At 52.4% G+C, this 19,645-nt stretch overlaps 7 protein-coding genes and 1 non-coding gene across 8 annotated transcripts; 6 read left to right on the top strand and 2 right to left on the bottom strand.

Moving 5' to 3' along the window:
- Window positions 1–11: 11 nt before the first annotated feature.
- BDW74DRAFT_185296 (putative very-long-chain acyl-CoA synthetase family protein (CefD1)) lies at window positions 12–2,025 on the bottom strand (the record flags this gene model as incomplete). Its single annotated transcript, XM_073731021.1, has 3 exons — window positions 2,010–2,025; window positions 1,329–1,953; window positions 12–1,233 (listed from the first exon to the last, which is right to left on the bottom strand). The coding sequence occupies exons 1-3, from the start codon at window positions 2,017–2,019 to the stop codon at window positions 12–14; spliced, it is 1,857 nt and encodes a 618-aa protein (XP_073583976.1). The 5' UTR covers window positions 2,020–2,025.
- A 760-nt stretch (window positions 2,026–2,785) lies between these two features.
- On the top strand, window positions 2,786–2,857 carry BDW74DRAFT_t130. Its single transcript has one exon. It is a non-coding gene; the product is annotated as a tRNA-Arg (tRNA).
- Window positions 2,858–4,482: 1,625 nt separating this feature from the next.
- On the top strand, window positions 4,483–7,200 carry BDW74DRAFT_178254 (uncharacterized protein; the record flags this gene model as incomplete). The annotated part of the gene is made up of 9 exons (XM_073729159.1): window positions 4,483–4,549; window positions 4,599–4,894; window positions 4,948–5,222; window positions 5,275–5,477; window positions 5,529–5,687; window positions 5,739–5,836; window positions 5,893–6,243; window positions 6,306–6,488; window positions 6,553–7,200. The coding sequence occupies 9 exons, from the start codon at window positions 4,483–4,485 to the stop codon at window positions 7,198–7,200; spliced, it is 2,280 nt and encodes a 759-aa protein (XP_073583975.1).
- A 1,416-nt stretch (window positions 7,201–8,616) lies between these two features.
- Window positions 8,617–10,156, bottom strand: BDW74DRAFT_153291 (uncharacterized protein). Its single transcript, XM_073724496.1, has 4 exons — window positions 10,053–10,156; window positions 9,962–10,005; window positions 9,882–9,910; window positions 8,617–9,822 (listed from the first exon to the last, which is right to left on the bottom strand). Exons 1-4 carry the CDS (start codon window positions 10,139–10,141, stop codon window positions 8,761–8,763), a joined length of 1,224 nt encoding a protein of 407 aa, XP_073583974.1. The 5' UTR covers window positions 10,142–10,156; the 3' UTR covers window positions 8,617–8,760.
- Window positions 10,157–10,210: 54 nt separating this feature from the next.
- On the top strand, window positions 10,211–12,257 carry BDW74DRAFT_185291 (putative choline transport protein; the record flags this gene model as incomplete). Its single annotated transcript, XM_073731020.1, has 3 exons — window positions 10,211–10,700; window positions 10,749–11,383; window positions 11,452–12,257. The coding sequence occupies exons 1-3, from the start codon at window positions 10,555–10,557 to the stop codon at window positions 12,255–12,257; spliced, it is 1,587 nt and encodes a 528-aa protein (XP_073583973.1). The 5' UTR covers window positions 10,211–10,554.
- Window positions 12,258–12,644: 387 nt separating this feature from the next.
- BDW74DRAFT_178251 (uncharacterized protein) lies at window positions 12,645–13,712 on the top strand (the record flags this gene model as incomplete). Its single annotated transcript, XM_073729158.1, has 1 exon — window positions 12,645–13,712. One exon carries the CDS (start codon window positions 12,645–12,647, stop codon window positions 13,710–13,712), a length of 1,068 nt encoding a protein of 355 aa, XP_073583972.1.
- A 1,523-nt stretch (window positions 13,713–15,235) lies between these two features.
- BDW74DRAFT_178250 (uncharacterized protein) lies at window positions 15,236–17,098 on the top strand (the record flags this gene model as incomplete). Its single annotated transcript, XM_073729157.1, has 1 exon — window positions 15,236–17,098. The coding sequence occupies one exon, from the start codon at window positions 15,236–15,238 to the stop codon at window positions 17,096–17,098; it is 1,863 nt and encodes a 620-aa protein (XP_073583971.1).
- Window positions 17,099–17,868: 770 nt separating this feature from the next.
- BDW74DRAFT_178249 (cytochrome P450) lies at window positions 17,869–19,596 on the top strand (the record flags this gene model as incomplete). Its single annotated transcript, XM_073729156.1, has 3 exons — window positions 17,869–18,179; window positions 18,253–18,905; window positions 18,971–19,596. 3 exons carry the CDS (start codon window positions 17,869–17,871, stop codon window positions 19,594–19,596), a joined length of 1,590 nt encoding a protein of 529 aa, XP_073583970.1.
- Between the last annotated feature and the right edge of the window lie 49 nt (window positions 19,597–19,645).

The following is a 19,645-nucleotide window of genomic DNA, read 5'->3' as shown; positions in this document are numbered from 1 at the left end:
TGTCGATGAGGTTATAACCTGACTTCCCCTCCCACAATCCACTTCCACTCCTCAAACCCAAACACCCCGTATCTCTCATCATCCGGCCTCAGCCACAAAAATCGATCACCTTGACTTCCCTTGACCTTCGTCCCAATCAAAGCCGGATCAGCCCCCTCCTCCCTCAACGCAACCTTATTCTGTTTATGGTTATCCGTATGCGTCGAGTCCCTCACAATCCTCAAAAACACCGGCACCGCATACTTCGGCAGCCTCGCCCGCGCAAACGCCGCCAAATCCCTCAGTTCGACCTCAGGATCTTTCAAACCATCCCTCAACTGAATAGCCGCACACCCCGCCCTCCCTTCATGGTTCGGCACGGAGACCCCATAAACATTCGCCTCCAGTACGGCAGGATGGTTATTCAGCACTTCAGCAACCTCAGCCGTGGCCACATTCTCGCTCTTCCACCGGAACGTATCGCCCAATCGATCAAGGAAGTACCAGCGTCCATCAGCGTCCCGCCTCAACGCATCCCCAGACCGATAGTACAGATCCCCCTTCTTAAACACATCCCGCAGGAACTTCTTGTTCGTCGCCTCCTCGTTCTCCCAGTACCCCTGGAACGCTTCCTTCCCAGGTACATTGACAAGCATCTCCCCGCCAACCTCATACGGCGCGCGGACAACAAACCCCGTCGTCGGATCCCGCAGCACATCACCCGTCTCGGGATCAATAAGAACAGGAACATACGTATTCCGCATAAGAAACCTCAGCAGCGCGCCATGGTGTCCAACCGAGCCGGCCCCAAAGGGCCCGCGGTTATAATTAAACAGCGCAAACACCCCCTCCGTGCTATTGAAGAACTCGCCCACTTCGGGAACCCCAAAGCGCTCGCGGAAGCGCGTCCAGACATCAGGCCTCAGCCCATTCCCGTACATCACGCGCACGCGGTGGTCTTTGTCGTTCGGCTTCGGCGGCGCGGAGAGCAGGTACCGCGCGGCCTCGCCGACGTACACGAAGGCCGTGGAGTCTGAGTCCCGGATATCCGTCCAGAAATTGGACACGCTGAATTTGCGGCCTATGGCGATGGAGAGGCCTGAGACGAGGCTGATTATCAACGCTGTTGCGGAGGTCCCGTGGTACAGCGGCATGCAGGAGTACCATCTGTCGCCTGTTGGGCCGGATACGTCGGGCATGCCGGAGCGTCGGAGGAGGATGGATTGGTGCAGGCGGGAGGTTGTGAAGGCGCAGCTGGGGGCTTGTTAGCTGAAGGCTACCATAAGCAGGAACGGATGAGGGGGGTAGATGCGTACCCCTTTGGCATCCCCGTCGTGCCCGACGTATACAGCAGTATAGCCGGATATTCGCCCGGCGTATCCTTAACAAGTCTCCCCTCCTCCTGAACCGTCGTCGGAAAAGCCGGTATAACACCCCTAATGAAGTTCTGATCAACAAGAACGCTCTCCATGCCCAACCCGCTCAGCTCCTCCTCAACCCCCTGCATGCGCCCCTGGCAATCAACCTCATCATCAACAAGCACAATCCTCGCCCCACTGATTCTCAAACAATGCACCAGCGCATCCCCCGCAAGATTGTAATTGATCGCGGCGGGCGCACACCCCAAAAGCCAGAGTCCCAACCACGCAAAAATAAACTCCGCTCTGTTCTGCAGGTAGAACGCAACAAGCTCGCCCTTTTTCACGCCGCGGGATAAGAAAAAATGTGCGTATTGCGATGCGAGGCGCTGCGTTTCCACGTACGTGTATGTCCCCTCGCGCGACCAGATCGCGAGGGCGTTGGGGTACGCTGAGGCGGTTGCGGAAAATGTATACCAGCTGTTCAAGGTGCCAGACGCTGTGTCCCGCGTGAGTTTCTGGGACGCGGTGGCTATGTTTAGGAGCGATTGAATGTCTTTGCCAACGTGGTATTTTGCGTTTAGGTAGGCTGCTAGGGTTAGGGTTGAGGCTGTTGCTGCGGGGAGGGTTAGTATGGGTGTTTATGTTGGGTAGGGGGGCGGGGTAAGGTACCGAGGGCCATGGCGAGCTGTATATGGTTTTTCTTGTGGGATTGAAACTGAGAAAATGAAAATGAACAAAGGAAAGGAAGTAGGAAAGGGGAGGTTGAATACTCCGCAATAGCCGGGCCCGTTGTTGATCCTCGGTTGCTTCTCCGCATTTGCTGCTGGGTGGGGAGGGATCGGCCCCTGTGACGCTTACCGGCTGCATATCCATTGCTAACTGACATTTATGTATTGCCGCTGGGTATTAGTATAGTTTTTATCCATAACTCAACTGAAATAGGTGTGTGTTCTGCAGGATCCATGGACAATTGGTTCATGCATTGCAATTAGGGCTGCGATGACTGCACGAGACGGGGCTGTCTAGTCAGAATCACGATAGTTCGCACCACCCACCCATGTACATTCATTCCCGGACGATCCAGTATGGATAGGTTTACCAACTTTGGAAGTATTTAGTATCAGGTATTACCAAGCTTTTGTGTGAGCTCAAAATAGGAGTACAGTCTATAACCCCATTAGCGGGGCTGTAAGAGGATATATATCGGACGTGGAGGACCATACTGTCAAAAAAGAATGACAAGGGCTTTTAGATGGATATAGGTTCCTGCTCGACGCCAAGAGTCCAGATCGATATTGCCATTTCATCTTTTATCAGATAATTGTCGCTTGACCTGCGGATCATGTTGAGTCGTTCGCGAAAAACTACAATGGGACGAAAGAGAATGCTGCAATTATGATAGCATACTTTATAAATCAAAAACAAGAGCATTTTACAACAAGCATGGCCGGCTGGCCCAATGGCAAGGCGTCTGACTACGAATCAGGAGATTGCAGGTTCGACCCCTGCGTCGGTCATTTTTTCTTGATTTTTTGACCCCTTTTCTTTGTGGCTTGTGGGGCGCGGACCCTTCACCATTCACGCGTTGAGAAGCCATTCATTATTATTTTCTGGCGGTAAGATCTATCTATCTATGGTCAAAGAGTCTTAATACATCCTCTTTATTGATTCACGATGGACTAGAATCCTGGTGGCCCATTGTTATCCAGGTAGCCCAACATGGATAAGAGAGCAAAACCTATACTGTTCACAGCGAGAAGTCCCGGGGCGATTGAAGATCTACGAACATGGAAACCCAGCTGCAATGAACCAGATGAGAGCGAATTGGTATTGAAATGGGTATTTAGGACACGACCCCGTCCGTTTGGCCTATCATATGTTGTGACCTAGCCCTAATCGGAACCTCACCGTTCGTCTGGTTGGTGACTCTACTGCTATGCATGGGATAAACCGGCATGTAACAGGCAACTCACCGTATTATCGAGCGCTTTATGCTAAAAGCAGAGTAGAACTTCAAGTATCTCCGTGCCTGGAGCCCTACACCCTCAGGAACCTATTAATGCGACTGCCACTAGTACGGATGTTTCTTACATGTGCCCATCTATTTCCACATTGAACAAACAGTTCTAGGAGCACAACTGACAAGCAGACTACCCATAGGCACATGGATGGTTGTTGCCAATCTTGCGTGTCTCCCTCCTCAACTGGTGACCTAAGAAGTGGACGGACGCGCCTTCCAGAAGATGCAGGCGCGACAACTTTCATCGTACCATAGCGTGATAGATCCACTGGACCTCGCAACCTCACTCTCATTCAAGCAATTGGAGTAACTAGGACAACGTCTGTGTCAACTGGATTTGTGCCGAAATCTAGATTGAACAGCTCCATGCCTGGATGTTCCTCGCTCGCTATTGCTGAATCCCTACAAGGCCTCTAGGACCATCAAATTCAGACGGCGTTGCCGAGGGACCACTACCACGCTAGTTTGACCACCCCTCTTATTCAGCCTTACATACGGGAAGAGAAGATACCCTAATAAGATTCAAGAATCATAGGACTGAGTATCCTGCGCAGGTGCTGACAGCTACGAGGGCAAGGCATCTATTGCTACAGAACAATGCCAGCCTGCACCAAGAACGTCGTCTACCATGGTATATCACAAAAATGATTCCCTCATCACTATAACAAAGACCGCAGTCCATCCTGCCGGCGAAATGCCGAGTTTGCAGCGTGATCCACTGCAGGCAGAAGCCAAAAGCTTCATCCACCTTGGCCTCCAACTACGGTACCGACAAGCTCTGCCCGCTCCACCAGACCCAGATATAGGGCTGAGGTTTCAGGTGGTCCCCAACAACGCCAAATCATACGGTCATGGACCCGACAAAGTCTGCGAATCGGCGTGGTTGTGCATCTTATCAGATGCTTCGGGCATGCCTGAGCGCATTATAGAGTCATTCGCTCCACAGCCCTAGGCCATAGGGCTGGATGGCTGTCCTGTTTTTGGCCCACACGATGTAACCGAACGTTGGATTTGCGGGACAGGCAGCTTTATTCTTTGATCTTATCTGATGCTCTTATATCTGATCCGTCCTGTCCCGTCGTCCAGTTTCCATAACCAGATCCTCACAGCCTAGCCAGGACCATGGCACCCCCGACTACGGACTTGAGCATTCAGGAAGAGAATGACCTCTCGCCTCTTGAGCATACTGGTACGCCATGCCCTACCAAAGCCTCTACACGTTCTAATTGTTTTTGTAGGAACAGATGAGATCGACACCCTCCTTCGCGCTGCGGGTGTCGGCCTCGCCGAAGATGACCCAACCGAGCCTGTCCTGACAGCTCGCATGTTCGTCCTCGGCATTATCTTCTGCATCGTTGTCAGTGGCTTGAACACACTTTACACGCTGCGCACTCCATCTATCACCATTTCTGCCTCGGTGGTGCTTCTGTTGGCCTACCCGCTGGGAAAGCTCTGGGAGAAGACCATCCCTGCCTGGACTGTCCCTCTAGGGCCGTGGTCATTCAACATGAACCCTGGTCCTTTCAACACAAAAGTAAGTCAGTTCAGGTTACGAAACTTGCCGCGGTGATAACTAACAGTACACAGGAGCACGTCTTGATCTACATAATGTCAAATCTCAGCATCTACGTCCGTCTCGGGGCTGACGTCCTGACGGAACAGCAAAAGTTCTACGGCTATGCCGCGGGCTTTGGGTTTCAGTTCACTATTACACTCGCCACGTTCCTCATTGGATTTTGCTTAGCCGGACTGTGCCGCGCTATTGCTGTTGTTCCTCGTGAGATGATCTGGCCCGGTGTTTTGAGTGTGACAACTCTCGTCACGACACTGCATGGTATCGGGCAGAAAGACACGCAGGCAAGGTCTGATAGTACCCAAGTAATACTTTCAGAATACAATTAACCCTAGAGGCAGGTATGACACATGGAAAATCTCCCGATACGCCTTCTTCTCGCTCGTCTTCTGCGTCTCGTTCTGCTGGTACTGGTTTCCGGACTTTATCTTCCCAGCCCTCAGCAACTTCAACTTTGCGTGCTGGATTAGGCCGGACAGTGTGGTGTTGAATCAGTTGACCGGGGTGACGAGTGGAATGGGACTTATTCCTATAACGTTTGATTGTGCGTGCTCATCCCTTGCGCTCTCATGCTGCATGCTGACAAGCCCAATAGGGAGCCAAATTTCGTACCTAGGGTCTCCGCTGCTTGTGCCGTCATGGGCAATCCTGAACATTGCTGCGTCACTGGTCTTCTGGATTTGGATCGTTGCCGTGGCTTGCTACTATAGTAACGTGTGGTTTACGGGGTATTTGCCGTTCCAGAGCTCGTCAGGTACCTGGACCTCTAAGTTTTGGCTAGATGGCTTCTGCTAATTCGGAGTAGTATTCGACAACACCGGAAGCAAGTATAACGCCTCGAAGATTGTCAATGCTGCATCGGGTTACCAACTGGATGTGCAGAAATATCAAGAGTACTCGCCGGTATGATCAAGCCCCATTGTCGAGGCAATGCCATCTTGCTAACAAATACTCAAAAGGTCTACATGCCCATCACATACGCCCTCAACATGTTTGGGCTGTCATTTGCAACCCTAACTGCTCTCCTCGTTTGGGTAGCCTTTGAGCACAAAGACGTTATCCTCACCGGGTTTGGAAGAATTCCGCAGCTCATAATGAGCTCTATTCCGGGCCGGGGGTATCCAACCGACAAAGCAACAAGCAGGAACAAAGCCCCAACTGGTAACCCTGATGTTCCAATGCGGTGGTATTTTGCTTGTGTAGCCTTGGCCCTCTTCCTCTCCATCTTGGCAGTTGAGTACTGGGACGTTGAGCTGAGATGGTACGGCGTTCTACTTGCTTGCGCGGTGGCTCTGGTGTTCTATACTCCGGTACGCAGCCTATTACACCCCTTCACCAAACAAACTTAAACCCTCTGACTTATCTGGTATAGCTGGCACTCATTTACGCAACTGCCAACCTGAAAATCAACATCGACATCCTCTGCCGCATCATCGCAGGCCTCGTCTTCGAAGGAAAGGTCCTCGCAAACATCTGGTTCTTCGACATCGGCTACATCACCACGATCAAGGGGCTGTATTTTGCGCAAGATATGAAGCTCGCTTACTACTGCAATGTATGCCGGCCACCCACCCTGTTAGCTCACATTCAACCCCAAACTAACCAGATGTACCGACTAGATCCCCCAAGGATCCCTCTTTATAGTCCAACTCACCGGCATGCTCTTCGGAACCTTCGCCTCAATCCTAACGCTGAACTGGTCCTTCGCCAACATCTCTGACGTGTGCACGACCTCCGCACCCAACGGCTTCTCATGCCCCTTCTCCCGCACACACTTCAACACCTCCCTGATCTGGGGCGCTATTGGGCCACGTCGGTTCTTCTCAGACAACTACCAGGCGTTGCTGTACTTCCCCATCCTCGGCGCACTTCTCGGCATTCCAATTTATATCCTCCGTCGCTCACTACCCTCATCAGCTGTTTTACGGAAGATCCACATCCCCCTCTTCCTCGGCGGGCTGAACTATCTCCCCCCCGCGACCGGGCTCAACTACGCGAGTTGGGTCCTGGTTGGACTCTTCTTCGGCTGGTATATCAAAAATAGGATGAATGCGTGGTGGGGCAAGTATAACTTTGTGCTGAGTGCGGCGCTTGACACGAGCGTTAGTGTTGCGGGGGTGGTTATTTTCTTTGCGGTGTTTTTCTCCGGCGCGAGTAAACATTTCAGTTGGTGGGGGACGGAGGTTTATAAGAATACGTGCGATTATATGGGATGCCCGTATTTGAGTGTCCCGGAGGGTGGAAAGTTTGGGCCTGTGTCTAGTTGAGGTTGACGGCAGTGACTGTTACGGCTTTGGAACTGATTGGATTAGTATAAGGTGGCGCTTGGGGTCGTGATGGTAATGATATTGATCGTCTATGCCCGGCGAGAAGGCTAGGGCATGTTATTAGCAGGCAGATTCGAATGGGGACGCTCGACCTTGGATAGAGAAACAACCGACTCATGGCACCTTTGCAAGGCCAAGTCCTTAAAATTGCACTACCTAAATGAATTTGCTTTCGCTGCTCACCTAGTTTCAACTTATACGCCAATGCTTGATAGATAGACTCTAGGCTCAACCCTACCTTGGAAGTAGCCGAGCATCGCCACGCTGGGCCTATCAGTAGCAATGGGAACGCCAGACTGCAGCCCGCTGATGCTACATTAAGAAGATTGAGAAATGAGAAAAGATAGGATTGGGAGACAAGAAGTTGAGCGAAATTTCTTAGTGTCGAGAGTCGAATCGAAGCCTGCCAATTTTCGAGCCCTAGTCTAAACCGGATTTGCCCTACCTAGCCACCCCGTCGAGGCACTACTTTGCTTGCTTAACCAAGTTTTTGAATCCTCTAAATCAATTTTCTTCTCGCTGCTGGATGAACACACCATGGGAAAGAGCCTGAGCTTGACAAATTCCTACCGACGCACCGTGGATGACAAATGATGAAAGTTTGATAAGCTCTTTGACATCACCCTTACGGTCTCACACGGAGTATTCTAGGTTCGAGACTGACTCTGCTTGACTTCTAGAACAAAGGCCATACCAGGACCCACGTGTGAATAAGGTTTGGGGGATTAGGAACAGGTTCCGGACTGTTTTGAAAGGAGCGACCTGTGGCTTAGCTGTGCTTCCAAGTTGACGACGACCTCCCCTTTGGACTTCTCAACTCCCTCTCATCTGTTACCATCATCATCAGTCTACGGTCTGTATCTATTGACAAGAATCTAAGAGAGATATTCGAGTTCTGAATCGCTATTCTGAGCTTAATGGTGAGCACCCCCTCTTTATGAAGGCGAATGATGCCGGGCTTGCAGGGGCCATTACAACAACATTTAGTCAACAGCCCAGGACATAAGGAATTCACCCCCGGTGAAACTGCGGATGTTGCAGCCGGAACACCATTGTTCTCATGTCTCAGCCAACCGGAATAGACAAAGAACCCTCCACGAGACAAGAATTTTATTTTGAGTTGCCTAGTGGGCAATGGCGTCGGATGCTTTCCGATGATATCCCTGAGTTATGCAGCCATGACGAATTTATACCATGCCATAGGCACTGCAGGATAAGCTAGCAAGCCAAGCTCGTGTTAGCAGGCTCGCATATGTAATAATCCTCGTGTCGCTTTGCATACGCAACCACGCCACGGTGTGCAATCAGGGAATCGGCCCCCACGGCCGGGACGTGTCCAGCCCGGACTCGGGTACGGCCCAGGCACGGTCGGCCCCGGAGGAGACCCCCAAACAGGCTACGACTACGGTCCACATTACTTAGGAAGGACATCATTGGCCACGTCTAAAACAAATCAATTGATCGCCAAATCTCCGAAGCTGAACCCAGATCCGGCTCCGATCAAGGCGTCGGCTCCCGATTTCTCCCAGTGCCCCCTGCACTGCCTGGCTCCGTCTGTTCCACATTGTACTCCACCTTGCGCCATATCTCCAGCGGCACGTCGCCTTCGTGTCTATCAGCCGGCGTGTCCATCCGATCCCCCGTGTTGATCGCTTCTTGACTGGCTGAGGTGGTGAGGCCTTTTGTCTTGCTGGTGGGTTCCGACCTCCACCAGCGTCCGCGTCTGGACTCGGTCGCTTTCACTCGAGGTTTGCCAGTAAAGATTGTCGAAGCCCGGCTGGCGTTCACAGACCCGTGATGCTGCGAGCGTGAATGCGACTGTAACGCTGAGCGCTGCGACGGATCGCCCTCGTACCCATCTCGGTGGTTGTAGTTGCTGCTGTACTGCGACAGGGCGCTGCCAAAAACCTTGCGCAAGAGCGGCCACCAGCACATGAGATTTGCGACGTAGATGGCGGTGCTGGCCTCGCGGATGTACCAGAGCTGGTAGATTGTTGTGTCTGGGCTTGCGAAGTTGAAGTATTTGTTTAGGATTGCTGCGACCATCACGAACACGCCCAGTCCCAGCACGCTTATCAGCAAGATCTTCTTCTTCGTTGGCATCTGCGTTCCTTTGAGCAGCGGTATTGGAATGATGAGCATGAAGGCATCGCTAGAGAGGTTGAACACTGCCTGCGTGATACTGTAGTGCTGGTACGTTGCGCACTGCGAATTGGAGACCGGAACAGCCCAGTACTGCGAGAAGGGGCGACAGTACACTGCAAAATAGGTGATTTCAATGACCACAAACCCGAGCGCGACATAGCCTGCTAAGATCTGCACGAATGAATGCCACGGCAGTCGGTGCGTGAGCTTCCAGTACATGGTCACCAGACAGGTTTTGACGCCCCAGGTAGACAGCAGCATGCATTGCTCGAGGCCGATGACGATTTTCGAGCCATAGACCCGGTTTGCGACATCATGAGGATCGGAGAGGATGGATTCGAGTTCGGAGGTGGGAAAGAGGTTTGTTGCGTATTTTGCGGAGACTCGGATGAGGATGAGGAGGGTGGTGTAAATGAGCTGTCGACAGTCTGGTGTTAGGGCTTGTCGAGGGGGGCGGGTGGGAAAGGATGGCGTACAAAGGTAACAGTCATAATATAGTCGTCCGCTGCAAGAGGTTAGTAAACTATCTCTGCTCTCTGATTAACGAGAGGATTACCTTGAAGGTGCCTAATTCCTCCATTTGATAGGCATCTCGCGACTCTGAAGCCGTCAGTCTCACCATCACCAGCCCAGAAATGGAACCGTACATCCTGCCGACATAGATTACCAACCCAATACTCCAGAAGATGACCGCCTCAACCAGCAGCTGGTGCGGCGTAGGCGACACATCCCCCATGGCGACACGAACGAAGTCAGCAACACCATGTCCGACGAGCGAAGGAAGCCGACCACCACCCTTAAAAGCTGACAGTCACGCAAGGGCGACAAGGCATCCAGGCAATGTCCGCAGTAATCAATTAGAGTTTGCAGGCACAGCTGGCCGGCCCCGGCCTAGCTCTGGGCCTCTGGCCTTGTGGGGGTCTGGCTTTGCATCGTCTGCTGCGTGGGGGCGCTGCATGCCCTAAGTTAGTGGCAGGACTAGAGACTCACTAATGCACGGCCAAACTCTCTAATAAGCCAACGGACAGGGATGATTTGATTTTTTCTTTTCCCTCCCTTGCATCTTCAGGATTTCTTTTTCCTTTCATCCGTCAGCCGAGTTCGACTTGTCACAATCCCATTGTTATTGTTGTTGTCGTCGCTATCACAATGGGCGAGTCTAACGTCAATGTCAGCGCCAACGCCAACCAGGATGCAGATGCCATCCGTCTCGAAGCTGCCCTTGGCACGAAGCAAGAGCTCGTTCGTGGCTTTGGGTTGTTTAGCTTGACGAGTTTGGGGATTATTATTGCCAAGTACGTTCCTTTTCTCTATCTTCCCAGAGCACAGCTAACAAGCTACAGCTCATGGGCCGCAACAGGCGGGACCATCGTCACAGCCCTGTACAATGGCGGTCCCATGGCTGTTCTCTATGGTCTTATCGTCGTCAGCATCTTCTACGCCTGCATCAGCGCTTCTCTATCCGAACTCGCCTCTGCAATCCCCTCCGCCGGCGGCGTATACCACTGGTCGTCTGTCGTGGCAGGCAAGCACGGTCGCGTCGTCGGTTTCTTCACGGGGTACTTGAACGCATGTGCGTGGCTGCTATCCGCTGCATCCATGAGCTCGATCTTGGGCAATGAAGCGGTGGCTATGTACCTCCTGCGAAACCCTGAGGTCGAGTGGCACTCCTGGCAGCCCTTCATCGTCTTCCAGATCGTGCTGTGGATGTGTTGCGGGATTGTTTGCTGCGGAAATAAGTACCTCCCGCTGCTGAACAGAATTGCGCTGGTCCTGAGTATGGGTGGTTTGTTCGTGACGATTGTGGTGTTAGCTGCCATGCCGAAGAAAGAGAACCGCGCCAGCAATGCGCAGGTTTGGAAGATCTACTACAATGAGACCGGCGGCTGGAGCGATGGGATCTGTTTCCTGTCTGGGCTCCTGAATGCTGCTTTTGCCGTGGGCACGCCGGACTGTATCAGCCATTTGAGCGAGGAGGGTATGTGCCCATTTAACCCTAACCCAGCCATAACCTTAACTGAGCCACCACTAACAATGTATCATTAGTCCCCCAACCCGACCGCAAAGTCCCCCAAGGCATAATGCTCCAACTCCTCACAGCCTTCCTTACAACATTCGTCTACCTCATCGCATTGTTCTACGGCATCTCCGACATCGACGCCGTCTTCGACACAAAGATCCAGTACTTCCCCGTCGCCGAGATCTACCTGCAAGCAACGGGCTCCACAGCCGGTGCCGTCGCCTTGATCGCCCTGCTCTTCCTAGCCACTTTTCCCACACTGATCGGAACCCTCACCACCGGCGGCCGCATGTGGTGGTCCCTCGCCCGCTCGAATGCCACTCCCTTTTCAGGCTTTCTGGCAAAAGTCCATCCAACCCTCGACTGCCCCGTCAATGCCACCGTGGCCATGAGCATAATGGTCTCGTGCTTGGGGTGTATATACGTCGGGTCCACAACCGCCTTCCAAGCCCTGATCTCGTCGTTCATTGTCCTAAGTACACTAAGTTACGCCGGCGCAATCATCCCGCATATGCTTACAAAACGGTGCACTGTGATCCCCGGCCCGTTCAGAATGAGCGGGGTGCTTGGGTATATTGTTAATATTGCGAGTGTGGTGTATATCCTTGTCACGGTGGTTTTCTTCTGCTTTCCGTTTGTGTTGCCTGTCACCGTGCAGAATATGAATTATACGAGTGTTATTACGGTGGGGCTTATGACGTTGGTTTTGTTTTGGTGGGTTGTGCGTGGGCGGGGGGAATATGAAGGGCCGGTTTATAGTGCTGAGGCGGCGGAGAGACTTGCGAGGGGGGAGTTGGAGGGGAAGACGGAGGGGGAGGGTGGTGAGAGGTAGGTGGTCAAATACCATAGGACTTTAATGCTGTTATCTACCTAGTGGAGGTATCTTATAGAAGTGGTCTCTTGAGGGAATCTAGATAAAGTGTGCATATTCAGGTATCTCTGCAGTAATATCACAGAGAAATCTTATACTTTGAGCAGCACCTTCTAAACAACTGGAAGGCATCAACTCGCCTTTGTACACTATTAAGACTTCTTTTCTATTTTGAATTATTGGTTCATAGATTGATTATACCCGTCTGAGTATACCATGCCAGCCTGCAAGTATACAACCCCCTTATGATTGGCTGAGAGGCGGGACGAGTAAAATCCGGATCCGACTCCTCCTGATGCCCTTGCATGATGACAGCTCCCTGTCTCACCAACACATCTGCGAAGAGTGATGGCATTATTCAGCATCATTCCATGTGCAAACAACCTGGGATATCGCTACTCCAAGCTTCATGACCACACTCTAGACGACAATGAGACCCTTTGCGCCCTAGACAATGGACGCCATCACCCTGCCCCAGACGCCACCCTCGGCGCTCTAGACACCCTCCCCCTAGAACTCCTAAACATGCTCCTAACTTTGCTTGATATCCGCTCCCTAACCGACTTTCGACGTGTCAACCAACGCGCCATGCAGGTGGTGAATTCAATCCCCCAATACAGAACGATCACCGAGCACGCACCGACCTCTCTACGCGCCATGCTGAGCATCGGTACAGGTCGCTGGATCTCATCTCAGGACCTCTACAATAAACTCTACACAGCCGAATGCGATATCTGCGGCGACTTCGGCGGATACCTCTATCTACTCACCTGTCGCCGCGTCTGTTTCTGCTTCACGCAGGATCCGGCGTATCTCCCGCTATGGAGAGCAGACGCTGCGAGGAAATTCGGACTTAGCCGTGAATATCTGGCGGGGATTCCGGCTATGAAGACGATTCCCGGTTTCTATTCGCCGCGCGAACTCAAGGTTCAGACTCGAATTACGCTCCTGGATCACGACTCTGCCCTGCGGGCGGGCGTGGCTGTGCATGGCTCTGTCGGTGCAATGGGGCGGTATGTGTCTGAGGTGTCATCGGAGGAGATTGAGCGTTATCGAGAACGGGCATTGCAACATTCGGCTGGGGCTGGATCAGCATCTCCAGATCCCACTCCACGGCAGCCCCGAGTTGAAGACGAATTCGATGGATATGAGTCCAATCCGAAACGGTTTGTGGCTGTTGTTCGCGCCCCCGTTCTGAAGGCTCAAGCTGGATCACGGATGCCGGAGTGGGGGTTCCATTGTGTTGCGTGCAAGGGTCATCATTACGGAAGACCGCTTCACTGGCGGAGATTGTATACGGAAGAGAGCTTTCGGGATCATCTTGATGAGTGTGGGGATTGTGGATGGGGAGCATGTTCGGTGATCCATCTGAATGAGTTGATTGCGACGAGGGAACCACGATGCTTGACTGGATGAATGAACCGAGAGTCGAAGGCCTCGAGTCCAAAGTTGACGAGGACGACCTGAGCTTCTTCCGTCTCCAAGTCGACGAAACTATTGAAATACCTCCTTAGCGAAGCTGGGATCTAGAGAACAGTCGACATGTGCTTCGCCTTGTCACTGCTTCCAACTCCTCCTCTCTTCCCTTCAGGGGACTGGGATGACGGGCTTGTCGCTAGAGACCCCGAAAATGCTTCGCGCGCGTCTTGAAGAGAAAGTTGCCTTCTGTCTAGAACCTCTGGCATAATGTCCAATTTCGCTGCGCTGATACCGTCGTTGGTGAGAAGCTAAGGACAGGCGTGTATAAAGTACATGTGACATGGACTCTTTGTGTCATAAACAATCGTCGTCGAGAAATCTGCCCGCTTCGAGTGGGTGATCACATACCTCGACAATGAAACCAGGGCGTATGAGTGGATTGAGGATCCTGATATGGCGTTGGCCCTCGATTCCTGGTACCTAGACCCCCGACGAGCGATAATGGCGATAATAACGGCGGGGTATCCACATTGAACATCGGATTTGGAAGTCTCTGAACAAGTCATATTTGATCGTTGTTTGTCGGTCCTTTTACTTAGGTGAGTAGGCTTCTATTAGGGCCCGTGGTGATAGTCGTGCGTGCATGGTATGGTATCGTTCATCAAGTAAGGTAACATAAACATAGCATAGGTAGCAGCTGAGATGCCTCTCTCTTCCTGGTTGGTGATAGATAACACCAGGCGTGAGTTCTACATTATGTTATGGTAGTGCGTCCTTGTATGTGTCAGCAGCACATATATCCTGTTAAGGGCCCGATAGGTAATACAAATGAGCCGGGGTAAAAATACTACAGTGGACAACGGGCAGTAAAGTATGGGAGGTGAGTCGGTAGGTATAGAAAGCCACCTATGGTACCTTGTCTGCCGCAAGATCTGAATGCGCCCGACGCTGCCTATCCATGAATTATTTATCCCAATTCGCATGCCCAAGAACGCCTCAGTCCTCTTGTTAGTTTTAATATCTAGGGTTGTGGCTGCGAAGAATGCTTGTTGTTCGAGATAATAGCCCCAATTAGGGCTTAGGACATGGAGGAACAAAGCTAGGGTAACCTTGGGACTCCCGAACAATGCCAGCTGTACCTAGGTCAGGTAGGGAAGATCCGACTTTGACCTCCATGGTGCAGCTCAAATCAACTGACACCCAGCTTTCCAGTTCAAAGACGCCCATTTGATCAGCTGTCTGAAAGAGAACCAGTCATGGCTGCATCATCAAAAGACTTTTGTTCTTCAGCTCCGCATTGATCATTCTACTAGCATTCTTTATCCATGGAACATTGGACGACAAAGACGTTCATTGCCTCAAAGTCCTATATGTGTTTCAGGATGCCATTATGTCCACCTGCACAAGACTCGAGAGTATATAACACCGCTCGAGTCCCTTGTGTCCTCGCGAGGGCTCTGGTCCGTATATACACGATTCACCCACCCATGGAACAGAAGACAAACCAATCACCACTCACCATGCCCGCAACCAAAATGGCCAACCTAGGCGTCGCCTACCAACTCGGCGACCAACCAACCAACCTCATCCTCCCCCAAGAACTCCTCGACATGATCAACGCGTACATCGTGGGCGGCCGCCCAGGAAAACAAAACTACTTCGGCCGTGTCCCCGCTCAGTTATGTCTCGTAAACTCCACCTGGCGCCGGATCTTCACCCCCTTACTCTACGCCACCTTCCGCTTCACAGGTAACGTCAACAACCTCCTCTCCCTCTGGTCCTTCATACGCACGCTATACCAAAACCCCGAGCTAGGTCCGCTAGTCAAAGAACTCACACTGACAACCTGGCACATCCACGAACCACTTACACTCGAGTCCAAAGACGTTGACGCCTTCTGCGATCTGCTGAACATATACGGCGGGATCCCAGACGGACAGAGCATCGCCTGTTTCCGCGAGAACCTCGCCCTCGTTATGGGCGTGCACGGGTTCCTCTCACACGAATTCAACGGGAAACCACACACCGTCATGTCGCAGCTAAACACCGCGCTGAAGGAGCGCTACGCAACGGCCCTCTACGCCCAGAACAGGATCTGGTTCGACTGCCTATTCGAGCTCCTCGTTGGCTCGGCGGACCTCGTGCCCGCTATGCAACGGACCCTGCTGACGGGGATGCTGAACTCCGGGTACCAGATCCCGCTTGCGGTCGTCGCCATTGCGCTGTGCCCGAATCTGGTGAGACTAAACTACAACTTTGCACATGCAGGCAGATGTATCTTCTTTCACCGTCTGCTCAGCCTCGCAACGGGGTCCCGGTCGCTGCCAGAGGTATACCTGAATCACAGTCCCATGGGGAACCTGGAGGTTCTTAATATCGGCGGCCAGACGACGGAGTCAGGAGATTTTGTTAGTGTGATGATTTCAGACTGTGTGCCGTATTGGCTTATCCCCTCGCTCAAGAGCCTTTCTATATTGAACGCTGATGAGATGCGGTATCCGCTGCTGAATTCGACTTGCCAGTTCAGCGGTATCGAGCACCTGACGATCGAGGGTAAAGCGGTGATCCCGCATCTGGGTAGTCTGTTTGCGCAGATGCTGAGGCTCAGCAAGTTAAGTCTGCATCTGAACGTGCACTATGCGTATCGCGGGGACGATGTGAATCCGACCGGTCCGGCGCAGTGGCCCGGGATCTGGGAGATGTTGTCTGGGCTCAAAGAGCGGCTGGTGTATCTGGAACTGTGCCAGGATGCGTTCGTTTTCAGTGAGGAGAGTCATCCGACGCTGCCGTTCTTTGAGACGAGTGGTGAGGATGGGGCTCCGCTGGAAGCGTTTTGTCCGCCGCTGAAGGAGTTCACGAAACTCAGACACCTGCATATCCCTGTCTTTGGTTTGTATGGGCATGACTGTGAGCATGAACACTGCGCGAAACTTGCCTCCCATCTCCCGCCAAACGTCGAGTCCCTGGCTATATACGGTGCATCCGAACCCTGGGTGCCGTTTTACTTCCCTGACTTTGATAGAGAGCTCGAGGCTGTTATCACTACTGCCTCACCTAACCCCACTTATCTTCACACTAACAACAATACTAGCGAAGGAAACCTCTGCGCCCTCATCTACGACGGAATCAACTCAACGAACAAGAACCACGGCGCTCTAGTTAAACGGGTCAGCGCTGCGGCGGCGAAACATGGAGCCTTGTTCATCCACCCCGGCGAGGAGTACCTGCTTCAGGGCGGGGAATTGTCGACGTGGGGACTGCTGAATATGAAGATGCAGTTTGAGTGGGTTGACGAGTTGGTGGCGAGTATGGATCCGGGGCGTGTTGTGCCTAGGGGGATTGTTGTTGGGGGGGGGGGGTTAGGGGGAGACTGGGGTAGGTAAGTGAGACTTCACTGACCCTTTTACATTGATATATGCTTCGTTAGTCTGTGTTCGTGTATTTCGTCCAGGTAGGTCTCGGAACGAGAGAGGTCTGTATATTTGAGCTCGCTGCGACGGGGACTGGTAGGTAGGGTAAGGGTTAGGACTACGCCCTGGCTGCATGTGGGCCCCATACGGTATCCCCCCGGCCTTGTCGGTGAGTAAGATCGACATGTTCCAATCAGCCCAGGTCGTTACCTTGTATTATTCTGTACTGTATTACAAATATGCACTTCGATGAGTGTCGAAGAAGCAGGGAGACAAAAGAAAAGCGAAAAAAAAAGGTATTATATTGACCTGCATGTCCGCTGAATAACTAGCTTATAAGAGAGAAGACAGTTGTCTTTTGAACCAAGCCCACTGACCTAGGTCTCAATAGATTGAGTCGCTTCTGCAATGAATCTTGGATGGTGCCCTCGCATGGAGGTGTCCACGAGGACCGACAGGCCCCTTGCTTTGCGCCGTGGAATGAAGGGATGCCGTAGGTGACTAACACGTCACGAGAAAAAGCAATCGTGCTCGACAACGTCATGTCTCAGCTGACCTATAGTCTGACATCAGCAAGTCTTGTAACTAGGTACATAAGTCATTTTTATAGCTAGACCGCAGCTGGGCTCTAGCGCTGGAGGCAACAGGGAAATCTTTGTATGTAGTATGGCGTGGCAAACAGCACAACAATCTACAATCTACAACACCAACAACAACTTATCAACATATCTACTGCATAGGTCATGACTCTCCTCATCCCCATCATCCTCATAGCCACATGCATCTCCATCCTCCTCCGCCCCCTCCTCTCCCCCCTCCGCAAGGTCCCCACCGCACACTGGTCCTCCCGCTTCAGCCCCCTTTGGATCCTCTGGCACCGCTGGTCCGGAACCGAGCTAGATGTCCTGCTCGAAGCCCACCGCAAACACGGTCCTATTGTCCTCGTCGGGCCAAACGATCTCAGTGTTGCAAGCTACCAGGATGGGATCAGGAAGGTGTATGACGCGGGGTTCTCGAAACCGGAGGAGTTCTTTTCTGTATTCAACTATTATGGGTAAGCAAACTTCACATTTGAAAAGTTTGAAGTTGATATATGGCGGATTTGGGCTGATAGGCAGGGTACGTAGTACGCGAAACGCATTTACAAGCCTAGAACGCACCGAGCACGGGATCCGGCGTAGAAGAACGGCGTCGCTATACGCCAAGTCTGCAGTTATGCAGTCGGCGCATCTACGTGCGATGACGGAATCCGTATTCTACGAGCGACTTATTCCGAAACTTGAGGCCGCAGTAAAGGGAAACGGCCGCATTGACGGGCTGGATCTGGCCTACCGAATCTGCGTGGACTTTCTCAGTGGGTGGTTATTTGGGCAATGTAATGGGACGAATTTCCTCATGCCCCCTGCAGGAGAGAAGATGGGGACAGGAATTGACGGGCTAGCGCAATGGCGCTTCCACTATGAGAATACGATATCCTGTCGCGAGGCGTTCTTTGTCCAAGAGATGCCGGGTTTGTATAAGCTGCTAAATGCCATTGGGGTCGATTTACTGCCGCGAAGTTATGGTGAGTCGAAGGAGTTCCTCGAGAGCTGGATGGCGCAGATGGCAGATGATGCTGAGAGGACGATTGCGTGGACAAAAAGCACGGGTCTGCCATTAGCAGCGAAAGACGAGCCCGTTGTTTATGAAACGGCAAAGAACGCAGTGAGAAAGGACTCACCGCATCTCAGTGAGGAAGAACAGCGGATGCAGGTGGCTAGTGAGATGTTTGATCATATATGTAGGTTACCTGTGCCCCGGGGCCCCTTAGTACACCGGATGATGTTAACAGTTCATGGGTATTAGCTGCGGCACGAGAGGTCCTGGGGCTCGTGCTCGGCTACGCCTTCTGGTACCTGGCGCAGCACCCAACCGCCCAACACCGCATCGCCGCTGAGCTCAAAGAGCACAATATCAACACGAGCAGCTCTAGCCCTACCCCAAGTTCTACGGATGACAACGCCGGCTCCAACGGAGCCACTCAACTCGACGCCCTCCCGTACCTCAACGCCGTAATAAACGAGTGTCTCCGCATGCGTCCCACCAGCACACCTTTACCACGAATCACACCACCCGACAAACCCGTTTCCATCGCGGGGATAGACAACATCCCACCAAATACACGCATAAACAGCTTCCAGTGGTTCGTGCACCGCGATCCGAGCAAGTGGGCGGACGTAGACACATTTGAGCCGGAGCGGTGGCTACATAGGGAGAAGAATAATAAAGAAGGTAGAGAAGACGTACTCTGGCCGTTCACGAGTGGGCCACGGATGTGTCTTGGGAATCATTTGACGTATTATGCTATGAAGCATGTTCTTGCGGTTGTTGGTGAAAGGTTTGTTTTGGAGGCTTTACCGAGGGAGGAGGGCAGGTGCTGGCCTGGGTCGGTGGGGGATGAGGTGCCGATTAGGGTTTCTCTGAGGGAGTAACCTGATGACTCGAGCTTGACAGGCTCGTGCTGATCCATTGTCAGAGGGT

The sequence above is a fragment of the Aspergillus multicolor genome, assembly GCF_047715735.1.
Source record: "Aspergillus multicolor strain CBS 133.54 unplaced genomic scaffold BDW74scaffold_12, whole genome shotgun sequence".
Taxonomy (NCBI): domain Eukaryota; kingdom Fungi; phylum Ascomycota; class Eurotiomycetes; order Eurotiales; family Aspergillaceae; genus Aspergillus; species Aspergillus multicolor.
This window is presented reverse-complemented; position numbering and strand designations above follow the sequence as displayed.